This window comes from Cervus canadensis, chromosome 1 (assembly GCF_019320065.1).
Source record: "Cervus canadensis isolate Bull #8, Minnesota chromosome 1, ASM1932006v1, whole genome shotgun sequence".
NCBI classification, from domain to species: Eukaryota; Metazoa; Chordata; class Mammalia; order Artiodactyla; family Cervidae; genus Cervus; species Cervus canadensis.
Genome location: NC_057386.1, coordinates 35577957 through 35591805, shown reverse-complemented (window position 1 = coordinate 35591805; position 13849 = coordinate 35577957). Strand labels below are relative to the sequence as shown.

At 36.3% G+C, this 13849-nt stretch overlaps 1 protein-coding gene and 1 non-coding gene across 3 annotated transcripts in view; one reads left to right on the top strand and one right to left on the bottom strand.

The window, feature by feature from the left end:
- The window catches only part of UBE2G1 (ubiquitin conjugating enzyme E2 G1), an 85480-nt gene that overhangs the window by 52522 nt on the left and 19109 nt on the right, over positions 1 to 13849 (bottom strand). The window contains exon 1 of one of the 2 annotated variants that reach the window (XM_043477661.1): positions 9549 to 9603. The exons of the other annotated variant lie outside the window; for it this stretch is intronic. Coding sequence (XP_043333596.1) covers positions 9549 to 9588 — 40 coding nt within the window. The 5' untranslated portion in view covers positions 9589 to 9603. Of the gene's footprint in view, positions 1 to 9548; positions 9604 to 13849 lie in introns of those variants that run through there. 2 annotated transcript variants of the gene reach the window in all.
- Positions 11628 to 11734, top strand: LOC122424888. Its single transcript, XR_006264596.1, has one exon. It is a non-coding gene; the product is annotated as a U6 spliceosomal RNA (small nuclear RNA).

Below are 13849 nucleotides of genomic sequence, written 5' to 3'. Positions count from 1 at the left end.
TCGAATAATCCCATCTCTTATTCAGAAAGGCTGAGAGCTGCAGTTTTGTGTCAAAGAGTGAGCCTACTACAATAAGGGTCAGATCATTTCTCTCCTCTGCTGAAAACCCTTCTCGGCTCTCCACCTCACTTACAGCAGAGGCCCATGCCCTTATAATGGCCCACATCCTCCCCTTTAAGTGTCTAACCGCGTCTCCTACTTCTCTTCCAACAGCTCACCTTAATCTTCCACCATCAACAAGTCTATCATCCCATTAACATAAGTTTCAGAAAGAGATAACAGAAAACACAAAGAAGGAGGTTCATTTGTTTTTAAGAAATCTAAGAAATGCTATTCCAAGAAAACTTGACTTTATCTGTCTTGTTGCAATTTTTAACAAAACTAATTTTAATTTTAAAAACTAAGAACATAAATTGGCCACAGTATTTTTCTTACAGCTTTTTTCTTCACTTCTATATTCCTATGCTTTTCAAGCATACTCTTTCATAATTAAAAAAAGTAACTTCTTTAAATGGTTACCATAGCTTTCTGCTTCACCCTCTCAACCCTTTTTCACTTCCTACCCACCTCACCCACAAACTTCCAAAGGATTCAATGGTGGATTAAAAGAAAGAAGGGGGGGGCGGGAAACTCTCTGGGACATTTATTTGGATTTAATTTTAACCTGAACTATTTATAGCACTACTCTTTCCTACCCAACACACTACCAACTCTTTCCCCTCGTTATTATATGTGCTGTTATCTAAAATATTCTCATCAACATTTCTATCTTCCATTTTCAAGAGCATCACCCAATGCCACTTCCTCCATGAACCCTTTTTAGCTGAAGGTACCCTCTTCCGCTTATAAAAACCTACAGCACAATAACTTTTTCTTATGGTATATTACTTCCTTGATATGGTTTTGTTGACTACAGGGTCCATGTCTAAATATTTATTTTGTATTTTAGAATATTGTTCAATGTTGAACATTCAGTTAGCAAATGATGGATGCTCAAAGCATAATTTTATGTTTTTATACTTTATAATTTTATAAATACAAAAATAATTTAGATGCAAAGGTGTTTCAAACAGTAAATTTTAAATTCTTACCAATTACTGGCCCTTGATTTAAATCCTTAATTTCCTCTTTAACTTCCTCTAACTTCCTCTAATTTCCAACTTTGCCAGATCAGTTAAAAGCCTTCTAAAAGTTTTTACATTCTAGGTCTTGTCTTTCCAAATCTATGTATCAGATAGTTCTATTACTTGTTACACAACAACCTGGTCAGAATCTGGGGTTCTATAAGCCAAGATCTGTTTCTCCATCGGAGAAACCCTGCTTCTAACAGAAGCTCTGGGTTCACTGATGAGACTTCCTTATCTCCTTTTTTAACCTTTCACCCCCATATCACTCTCAAATGACACTGATGTACTTGTCTATTTTAAGTATACGCTCATTTTCAAAATATTAACATAACTAAAGCCAGGTGAGAGTCTGAGTAGATTTCCCAAGCATCTCCAGGATCCAGTTCTCCCTCTAATATTCCTATATTAACTGCCCCAGCTTTATGATCAGTCCTAAAATTGTGATTACAATTTACATAAATGTATAGTATTTCTCTGTAACTTCTAACCAAATATAAAAAGGACTTTTTTTTCTATTCGACAATTTTGATAAAGGGACTTTTACCCACATATTAAAGAAAGCATACCACTTTCAAAACTATAACGTAAAATTACAATGTTTCTGATTAGAACTATGAAAACTCTATCTTTCTGGGATGTGCTTTAAGTGAATATTCTGTGTGAGGAGCACCTCTAGTGGCCAGCATCTCTGCAAACAAATGACAGCATAACCAGAAATTACTGAACGGATCCGCCCAGCGCAAAGGAAAAGCCAGCATGTCCAGATTTGGGGTTTGCACCTAACCCCAACAGGCAGGGGTTTGGAACTTCCCTAAGTTAGGGTTTGGAACCCTAAGCACCCTAAAGGTGCTGCCCAGTTTGGAAGCCTTAGCTAGGAGCATGGGCAGCCAGCTCATCAGAGTAACAGGAGAGAAGGTGGAGTAATGAGTCCACAGGAAGATATTCAGGAAGAGGGTGGATTTGTATACAGTGTGGAAAATTTTAGTACTTATCTCATAGGGTAAGTACTAACCCCTAACCCAACTTCTAGAGTTAGGGTTTGCACCTAACCCCAGCACCTTTGCATCTAAATTATTTTTGCATTTATAAAATTATAAAGTATAAAAACACAAAATTATGCTTTGAGCATCCATCATTTGCTAACTGAATGTTCAACACTGGACAACAATATTCTAAGATATAAAATAAATATTTAGAGATGGACCCTGTAGACATGGATCCTCTTAAACACAGGAGATTTAAGTTAACTGGTCAAGTAAATAACACTGCAACTTTCTAAACAAATATTACAACCTTAACAATTTCATACACCAGTTTACAGTTACCTGTACAAGTGATAAAAATAGTCAACAATTATCGAGTGCTTTGCTATGTTCTATGATCATCCCTTTAGAAGTATTAACCTACTGAATACTCACAAAAATCCTACGAGGTAAGTACTAAAATTTTCCACACTGTATACAAATCCACCCTCTTTCCAAATATCTTCCCATGGACTCATTACTCCACCGTCTCTGGTGTTACTCTGATTAGCTAGCTGCCCATCCTCCTAGCTAAGGCTTCCAAACTGGGCAGTAATTAGATCCCATCTAATTTCCCCGACTCATACATTGCTGAAGAAATTCCTAACCTCTCCCGTGTCATCCGTTCTTCCCTCTCTACTGAATCCAACCCCATCAACACACATGCTATCGTTTTCCAAGCTTTACAAACACACAAAAAAAGCCCACACTCGCTCCAGTTACTGTCCCATTTCTCTGCTCCCCCAGTTTAGGAACACAACTTTAAGGTGTTATCTGCATTCCTGGTCTCCAGTTTCCCCTTCTATTCCCATGGTCTCCCCTTCTATTCACTCAAGTTCACACCAGTTTGGCTTTTGCCCCACCACTGGCACTAAAACTGTCCTTTTCAAAGTCTCCCCTCACCTCTTCTAGGCATTTATCAGGCCTTGTCTCACCTCATCTCCTACTTGACACAGCTGATCTTTCCTCCTTCATAAAATTTCTTAACTTGGCTTATAGGCCACCATATTCTGGTTTTCCACTTACCTCCCTGACCACTCTCCCTCACTCTCCTTCCCTAGTTTCTGATAATTTCTCTGACTTTTTAGTGCTGGCGTGCCCCAAGATTTGGTCCTTAATCCCCTTCTCTTACTGATCCTGTCCAGTCTCATGGTTTATACACAACCTATACACTAATGGTCCCCCAGTTTATGTCTCTAAGCCATACACTTCACTCAAAGTGGAAGTCGCTCAGTCGTGTCTGACTGTTTGCAACCCCATGGACTATACAGTCCATGGGATTCTCCAGGCCAGAATACTAGAACGGGTAACCTTTCCCTTCTCCAGGAGATCTTCCCAATCCTGGGATTGAACCCAGGTCTCCTGCATTGCAGGAGGATTCTTTACCAGCTGAGCCACACTCTTCACTGAATTCCTGATCATATATGATAAACTGTCTCTATGACTTCTTTACTTAATGTCTAATTGTGCTTGTGCTTCCTCAGTCATGTCTGACTCTTTGTGACCCCACAGACTGTAGTCTGCCAGGCTCCTCTGTCCATGGGATTCTCCAGGCAAAAATAACTGGAGTGGGTTGCCTTGCCCTCCTCCAGGGGATCTTTCCGACCCAGGGGTAGAACCTGAGTCTCCTCTGGCTCCTGCATTGACAGACAGATTCTTTTTCCACTGCGCCACCTGGGAAGCCCATCTTGTCAAATGAAATTTATACCTTCCAAATCAGCTAAGAAAACAAACAAACAAATAAAAAGCAATGAAGAAAACAATCCAGCAGAGTCAAGAATAGACAAAAAAGAGAGGAAGAGAGACACAGAGTAGAGAGGGAGGAACAAGGAAGATCATATGGGCAGAAAGGAAAAGGTGGGAAAATAAATTCAAATATATTAAGTTATTACTATAAATTTAAATGGTTTAAACTTAATTCTAAGATACAAACTCATTAAAATTTTTAAATTTGACATTCTACATTCTAGTTATATGCCTAAAATGGCACAAAAGATTGTACGTAAATATGGAAACAATTTAAACATTCATCAATATAGATATGTCAGTTGTCATTCATATGCAGAAATACTATACAGTAGTTAAATTAGGTCTGTAAGTATTAAGATAGACTAAAAGTTATATTAAAAAAGCAACTTATAAAAGATAATTTGAAATATATAAACTATATATGATATTTGTAGTATCTTAAAACTCACAAAATACTAAGTAAAATTTTATTTATACATGCATATAAAGTTATAAAAACACAGATACATATTAACTTCAAAAAAATGATTAGCTCAAGAGAAGAGAAAGTAGAGAATGGAACTGCGGAGTGATTTTTGTAAATTACTACAAATTTTACTTAAAAATATCAGAAGCAAATACAACAAGAGTTATTATTTGCTATTTTAGAATGTGGGTACATTACTGCTTGCCATAGCAGTTTTCTGGTATGCTCAAAATAATTCATAATTTTAAAACAGGAAAGGAGAAATAGGTAAGTAAACGTTATTAGATAAACAAATACCTATTTTTGAAAATCAGGGAAATAAATCACCTTAGTAAGATATAATAATGAAAATATCAAAATATATGACAAAAAATGAGTTATTCAACCCTTACTAGGAAAACTAATTGTAACAATAATATTGTCACATATGCTTGTCACATTAGTTTTAGATGTATTAGAAAAGTTAAATGTAAAATAGGATTTAAAAAATAAGCAAATAATTTTTTTTTAATGTTCCGGGTCAAAAATAAAGCAACTTTCAGTCAATATAGGTCACCTTACTCCCCTAAACCTAAGTTTTACTTTTGCATTTCAGGCAGACCAGCAGCTTAACCCTCACGAACCATTCAGGGAAACGAAAGCAAGTGCTGCTCATACCTTCTATGAAAGGTGAACCTGGCTTAAAACTGGAGTACAAACTAGTACAGATTTTATGATGGGCTGAGGTTCCCTGAAGGAAAGATAAAGGAACCCCAATCAAAACCGCTACATTCAGAACTGAGCCCCTGGTAACCCCTCCATCTTGTCCTGCAGTCTTTTCCGCTGCAGTTAGTAACAACTCCATTCTTTCAGCTGCTAGGCTAAAAACTGAAGTCATCCTGGATACATTCTCTCTCTCTCTCTCACACACACACACACACACCAGTCCACCTAAAATCTGGCTCATGATAAATCCTGACCACTCTATTTAGCAAATATATCCCAAAACTCAACAATTTATCATCTCCAGTGCGACCATCCTGGTCCAAGGGAATGTCCTATCTCTTCTGATTTACTGCTCAAGTCTCACAGACTTTCTGTCCTTGTCTCCCTGTGGTCTATATAGTAAGTATCACAAGTCAAGTGTGATCCGGTTAAAATGTATATCCAATCATGTAAACTCTAATGCTGAAAACCTTGTAATGTTCTGTCTCAGCATAAAAGCCAAAGTCCTTACCTGTAAGGACTGTACTGCCAACCCTATCTTGCTGTTTGCTGACAAACCAGGCCCCTCCTCCCACCTCGGAGCCTCACTGCCTGGGAAACCTGGCCTCCAGACACCAGTGCTCCACCCTCAACTTTCCATCTTCTTTCCCCACTTTACTTCCTCTTCAGGGTACTTATTACTTAACACACCACATTTTAACTTAACTATCCATTTGATTATCTGTCTTCCCATACTAAATGTTAAACTCTGTGCCAGCAAGATTTTTATGTTCTGTTCTTTAAAGTACTATAATGCTTAGAAAAGCAGGCACTCAAATATTTGCTAAATGACTATAGAATTAAATTTAGACATTAAATTTGATATGTCAGCACTCTGAGTTGAACGTGCTATGTGAGATAGCTTTCACATGATTCAACCACTTAAAAGTGATAAAACTTTAAAACAAGGCCAAGTTCTCTTTTCCTATATGAGAGTAAGATATTTCACTATACTCTTCTTCAACCCTTTTTTCAAGAAGGGGAAAAAGCATGTATGACTGGTAAATTTCTCTTTCACTGCAACAGATATAAACTCTAGAGACTAAAGCTCTAGGGATGTCTCTGGAAAAAAACAGCAATGACTATTAGCCAAAAGAAAAAACTGAGGCAAACAAATAAGCCGGTGCTCCTGCTGGTTTCTAAAACAGTACTATGTCCTTCATTTATTTATTTATTGAAGGCAGAGCCAAGGTTATCCCCAATAGTAAAGCATGTTAATGAGGAATAAATAGTAGTCAAAGAGTACCTAATTATTGCTATTAACACTGAGCACACAATAAGACAATCTGTACTTCAAATAATCTCCAAACAAGAAGCCCAATCAATAACCAAACAGCTTTCACTGCCAGGGCCCGAGTTCGATACCTGATGGGGAAACTAAGGATCCCACAAGCTGTGTAGCATGCTCCCCCCAGATCTTTTCAAACCAAGCCCCAAGCAGATTCAATGTCTTGAAAACATAAATGTTGCCCAATGTGAATTTTAACAGTACCGTTTCACTTTCAGCTTATAATGAAAATGAAGATTAAATCTGATTTGCAAGACTTCTTTCAAATTCAATAGCACTGGCTTATTTCCAACAGTCTAAATATTTCATATGTATTACTTTCATTGATCACTTTTAAAAAGTTTAAAAACTAAACATAAAAAAAATTAAAAAAGAAAATAAAGCTTCAACAATACTATAAAAAATTACTTCTAGAAATTACTTATCAGGCATAAAGCCAGCCATTGAATTTATTATTGAATTATCTTTATTCAAAGTACCAAGAGACATACAGTACAGAATTGCTTTTACCAAAAAAAACCTCAATAAATGTTTGCTAACTTAGTAAGACTTGTTTACTCGTCTAATAGTCACCTATTACACAATTCTCATCTTACAAGAGAAGATCTGTTGATCTTCAGAGCATGAAATCAGAGACAGCTTCAGTATGCAGATCCACGAGTAAAAATAGAACAAATTCCACAGCCTCAAATTGAGAAGAGGGAGGAAGAACACAGTCATACTTATTTAAGTAAACAACCTATGGCTCTATTCAAAATCATAAAATAGATATTTCCCATAATTTGAAATAGAAGTATTGAATAATTCAAGACTGCACTTTTCAAAGTATTTTCACATTATGATTATTATAATACGATGCTCATATCTGTTACTGAGGTTTCAATAACACAGTATTCAGAACTTCTTTATAACTTAACCACTTTATTCTCTTTATAAAAATGAATATAAAATACAAGTATCATTTACTGCCTAACTGTGAAGACCAATTTTAATTCTCATCTTAGGTGTATTTTCTACCTACTGAAAAGTCTTTAGGTGTAAATCATTCTTTACACTAATCCAATGAACATCAAATATTAATGCAAGTCAACAGTATGAACATTACACCCAGACCTCAACTGAAATAATCCTAAATATACGGATAAGACAGCTAACAAACTCATTTTTCATGGTCCTTCAAAGTAGGTAAGATACTGTGGTCTCATCTTAATTCATACTTTAAGTAAGAATTTAGAAAGGAGGAACAGAGAAAATGAAGAAAGAAGTCTGAGAAAAAGATACTAAAGAGGAAGAAATACAACTGTAGAAATTTGAGAAAAGGACTACTTAGCTCTTCTAAAATTGAATTTAACCTTCTAGCAACTCCCTTACATCCCTACCAAAGATTTAAACTTAGCAGCTACTTGAACAATGCCATCCATTCAAGGTATATTTTCTGAATGCCTACTATATGTCAAGCAAAGTACTGTTGTGTGCTAGTAATATAATGCAGTAGTCATTAACGCTATTGTCAAATACTTCTGGTTCTCCTTCCCATGCAGGCACACAATTAACATACATTTCTCGGCCCCCTTGTGTTTGAGAGGCCCCCTGTGTTTAGACTTGGTTGGTCAATGACTTCTAACTGAAGTGCCTCCATTCACTTCTGGCCAGAACATTTAACTGCTAATCGAACAAAACCTCCAGAAAAACACTACCTCTCTAGCAATGTTTGAGATGGTGGCTGGACTACTACTGAGTAATCTCAACAAGCAGAGACCTCTGTCAACCTGAGCCAATAAGGAATAAACATTTGTGTTTGAAGCCACTGCGATTTTCAAGTTTATGTGTGTTTTTTTAACCACAGCATAACCTAATCTATTAACTAACACAGAGTGAGCAATAAAAGTCTTTTTCTTTCAAGCTACTTATCGCTAAGCTAGGTCTCCCTAACTTCACCCTGAAAAAGCTTTTTTTTTTTTAAAGACAAATACAAATATCTATTATTTTAGCAAATTTCCGCCCAACTATGGAAAACTTTCTAAGTCCTGATTTTATCAATGACCCTAATGGTTATTCAATTTCTTTGATTCCTACGAACTTAATAAATGTACTGATGTCTTCATTCAAGTGATTATTTTTTGGAATTGGATCAATTAAGTTCAGGAACCCTGATACAAACTAGTAGACTGTCCATCACGGTTCTTGTGAACCAATCAAACATCACTACAGTTCTAACTGTTCAACTACACAAGCATCCAGTCATCCATATGGTTACCATGATTGTCGGCAGCTTAACAGAGTCACTACAAAGAATTATATATGACTGAAGAGAGAAGGACAGGAATAGGGATTAAGAAATAGGATACTAAAAAAAAAAAAGAAATAGGATACTAATAGCAGACTGACAGTTAATAATCACACATGGAGGCAAGAGCAAACATGTACACAATAATCATGGTCAAGTACAAAATGATAAACGCTTTAAGGACAAAGAAAATACTAAGTAGAGAAGGTAAAAGTTCACTAAAAATACATCAGGCCCTACTTGAGACATAAGCTCAATGCAAACAACCTAGTGCAACTTATTCTGGCAAAGGACAGGGATTTCTAAAAAACAAAAACATATGAACTGGTCCTTTACCTTAAAGGATGAGTTTATTTTACTAAGCAAAGATGGGGAAAAGATAAATAAAATGTATGTTATACAGAGAAACAAACAGTACAGAAAAAAACATTTTTCCAAAGGGAAGTTGCTCAATCAGAATGTTTAGGGTTTGTTCTTAATATCCTGTCTTGCCCTCAAGAATAAAGTGCTTTACAAAGAAACATAGAACACAAATATATATAAATTAGACATAGATGAGAAAAAGGGAAACAAGGTAGGAACATTAAGTGAAATGAGAAATAAGAGTAATATAAAAAACGCATTAAAAATACGTATCAGAGTCCTCTACATTCACAAGGTTAACAGCCTACAATTTCAGCTCCAAGCTAATAGGTGCTTAATTTTTGATGAATGACTAGTTCAATTAATTCAAGATTTCTAGCAACTGATATGAAAAAAGAAATATAATCAGATGGTCACACAACTAATTACCACTAAGGTTGAAAAAATTATTTTTCTGATTAAATAGAATTATCTGCACTGCTAACAAAAAAAACACACTTACTCCTAAAGGTCCCCTTAAAAAGGACAGTGTTATAGAACATCCTCACAACTCTCAATGAATCCCACAGGGTTGCTGCTGACAGCATTATCTCCACAGGGGAGACAGGAGCGATCTCTCCCCGAGCCCAGTTCAGTAAAGACAGACACCTCTGTGGGGAGCAGGTGCACAGCAGGGTAGGTGTCTGAGGCAGCAGTCTGAGGACAATCTAATGGTGTCCATAACACTGATATTTAATTCGCTGCAGGAGGAGAGGACAAAGGGAAATCAGCAGGCAAGTGGTTTCAAACCTCAGAATCTAAATTAAGAGACAGATCTTCCTCTCCCCCCACCAAATGCACACTTTTGAATGTGAATTTTCAGAGGACCCCAGACGACGCTGTCCACTTAAGAACCCTTTGCACTTCCCTGGCAGTCCGGTGGTAAGACTCCGCCCATCCAATGTTGGCAGAGGAGGGTGAGTAAGTAAGGAGTACGTAAAATTAAATAAGTAAGTAAAAAGTTTCAAAAATCACTCTAAACACTCCCTCTAAAGAGGGAGTGGGTTTTTTGGTTTTTTAAATAAAAATAAAAAGAACCCCCAGAGAAAGAGACTGACTGCAGAGACTGTAGTCAATCCTCAAAAACTGTAATTTAATCTTGTTTATTGTAACTGAATATGGTAGCAGCAAATTTCAGACTATACTCACTAACCAAGTAGCAACAGTACAGATATGTATACTCTATGTGACCAACAGAGCAAAAACACCTACGGTAGAACACACATCTAGGGAGCCTTAATGACCTCTTACTACTAAAGAGAAGATATTTCAGTGGATACTTAGAATGGCTTAACAGGCTTCATTGACTCACGACAGCATCACCCCTAGCCATTCTGGATCTCTTTTTGGTTTACTCAATTGTCCCGGCCTTTTCAAACATCTGACTAGTTCCTATAATAATCCTTTAGTCTTAGCTTGAATAGAACTTCCTCAGCGATGCTCTTCCCAACTCCTGCTATATGAACCTGTATTTTATGGCAATTACAAATTTAACTATCTTCCATGCTAAACAAATCAACTTTGTTTAAGAAGCAATTTTTTCAGTGTCTCCCAAGCCCACTAATATTTAAAGTCAGCATTCAAATATACCTTAAGAACAAGACTACCTCTGATAAAAAGTAAATTAGGCCTAGAAATTTTTTGATATCCTTTCTTATACACAAATGAGCAAATTTCTATCCCTTATAGTATGGCTCAGCTAACTAGCTAACAATGCTGTCAAGACACCACCTTGAACATTTCAAAACAAGTAACAAAGCATTCACAGAATGCCTGGTTTTGAGGAGTACTTTCTGCTGTACTCCCCCAAATTAAACTATTTATAAAAATGTGCACCCAGGGACTGAAAGAAGCAACTTACAATTAAATGGCAGGGCCACTGTTATTTATTTAAAACACTCTTTAGATGATATAACCATATCATCTTTAAGATAATACTGCCTTCCCAAACTCTATAGAGAAAAAGTTTCTATACAGCTCACTCTAAGTGGAATTAGACCATGAAGGAACCATTAAGAAGACTGACCAGACCATTCCATCTTTTTACTCATGTTAATTATTACCTGGCCCATAAAGAAATAGTCTCCAAGGACCTTAAGAACAAGCCATATGGTAAAAAGAAACATTATCAGTCAAGGTTTGGGGTGCAGAAAACAGAAAATATATTTGGTGCTTTAAGGAGAAGGGACTTAATGAGAACTTCGGGGCTTATAAAATTATTGAAATGGCTAAAAGAGTCTGAGTTAGAGAAAGAACTTCCAGTATGACAACCATGGAAATGTAGAACTGACCTAACAGCAGCCCTGGAGCTAAGAATTCAAGAACAGAGAACCGCAACAGTGATCCAGATTCAGAACCATGAATCAAGGAGAACCCACTGTATTTGTATTGCTTCTATGCAACACTGTACTGCAAACCATGGCCAGCATAAGAAAAAAAGTACTTTAAAAGCATAAAGATTGAAGAAGTAAAATGGTGTTTATGTGGGGATTACAGCTGTGTACGTAAAAACTCCTAAGGAAAATATGAAAAGGCTACTAGAGTGCTCGCTTCGGCAGCACATATACTAAAATTGGAACAATACAGAGAAGATTAGCATGGCCCCTGCGCAAGGATGACACACAAATTCGTGAAGCGTTCCATATTTTTTTCATGTCAATGTATGGCAAAAACCACTACAATATTGTAAAGTAATTAGCCTCCAACTAATAAAAATGAATGAAAAAAAAATAAGCAGGGGAAAAAAAAAGGCTACTAGATCTAGTAACTCAATTCAGCAAGGCTGCACAGTTCAAAGACAAAATACAAAAAAAAAGTCAGTTATTAAACATCCATCAACAGAGGAATGGATAAAGATGTGGTACATGTGTGTGACGGAATGTTACTCAGCCATAAAATAGAATGAAATGCGCCGTTTGCCACAACGTGATGGACCTAGAGACTGTCACTCTAAGTGAAGCAAGACAGAGATGAGTATCATGGTACCACTTCTATGTGGAGTCTTTTTTTAAAAAATGGTACAAATAAACTTATTTACAAAACAAATAGTCATACATGTAGAAAACAAACATAGTTACAGGGGGGTGTGGATAAACTAGGAGATTGGGATTGACATATGAACACTACTATACACAAAACAGATGACAATAAGGACCTACTTATATAGTACAGGGTACTCAACTCAATACCCTGTAATGGCCTGTACAGGAGAAGAGTCTGTAAGGGAGGAGCTGTGTGTGTAACTGATTCACTTTGCTGTGCACCTGAAACTACAATATTTTAAACCAACTACACTTCGATAAAAATTTTAAAAAAGAAAACATATCAATTGTATTCCTACAGGAAATACTTAGGGATACACTTAACAAAGCTGCAAAATCTACATAGCAAAAACGACAAACTGGCTAAAATTTTAAGACTCTAAATGGAGAAATATACTATGTTCATGGAAGACTCCATATTGCTAAAATGTCAATTCTCCTCAAAATAATCTATATATTCACTGTAATTTCACTCAAAATCACAGTAAGTTTTTCTGTAGAAATTGTGTCAAATTGACTTGAAAAGACCTTTAAAAGCCTAAATAATTTTTAAAAGGAAAACAAAGTTAGAAGACTTACAATATATGATTTTAGGGCTTATTACACAGCAATAATCAAACTGTGATACGGGCATAAGGACAGACATATATATCAATGGGGAAGAAATGGCAACCCACTCCAATATTCTTGCCTGGGAAATCCCACGGACAGAGAGACCTGGAGGGCTATACTCCATGTGGTCACAAAGAGTCAGACACAACTTAAGAGACTAAACAACAACAACAACAACTGAATACATAGTCTCCAACAACAACAAGTGAATACATAGTCAACAACAACAACAACTGAATACATAGTCTCCAAAGACCTAAAATAGGTTGGTCAACAGATTTTCAACTAAAGTTCCAAGGTAATTCAATAGGTTTCGTGTTTTTAACAAACGATGCTGAAATATATGCTACAACACAGATCAGTCTTAAAAATATTATACCAAAAAAATATATATATATTATGCCAAGTAAAAAAAGCCGTAACAAAAGAACCCACATTTTATTATCTCATTTACATGACATGCCTAGAAAAGGCAAGTTCATGGGGACTGAAAGTAAATTAGTAGTCACCTGGGTGTGGGGCTGGGAAAGGGGAGTGTCTTCTAATGGGTGTAAGGTTTCTTGCTGAGGTGATAGAAACGCTCTAAAATTACACTGTGATGATGGCTGCACAACTCTAAACATACTGACTGTACACTTAAAATGAGTAAATTTTATGGTATGCAAATTAGGCTTCAATAAATCTATCATAAAAAATAGACTTTCACTGGGAAGGTGGAGCAGAGACTAAGCTCTTGTAAATTAAAAATACAATTGCCAAATGAAAATTAAAATGGCCAGTCTAAACAAAGCAGGCATGGTTGAAGACCAAGTCACTAATGTGGAAAAAAAAGTGCAGGACATCTTCTCCATGATATAGTAAACAAAAACAGAAAATGGACAATGGAGATAAGGAGACAAAGAAAAGTGATCAAACATCTGACTAATGTGTTTGGAGCAAAGAAGCTCCAAACACAATGCAGGGAAATGTAGACGATGACAAAATAATACAAGAAGGAAATTTCTGAACTAAATACATACCTAAGCCTTCAACCTAAAAGAGCCCACTGAGAGCCTAAAACAATGAATGGAAAACATTTACACCTAAGAGACACATATGGGTAAAATTACAG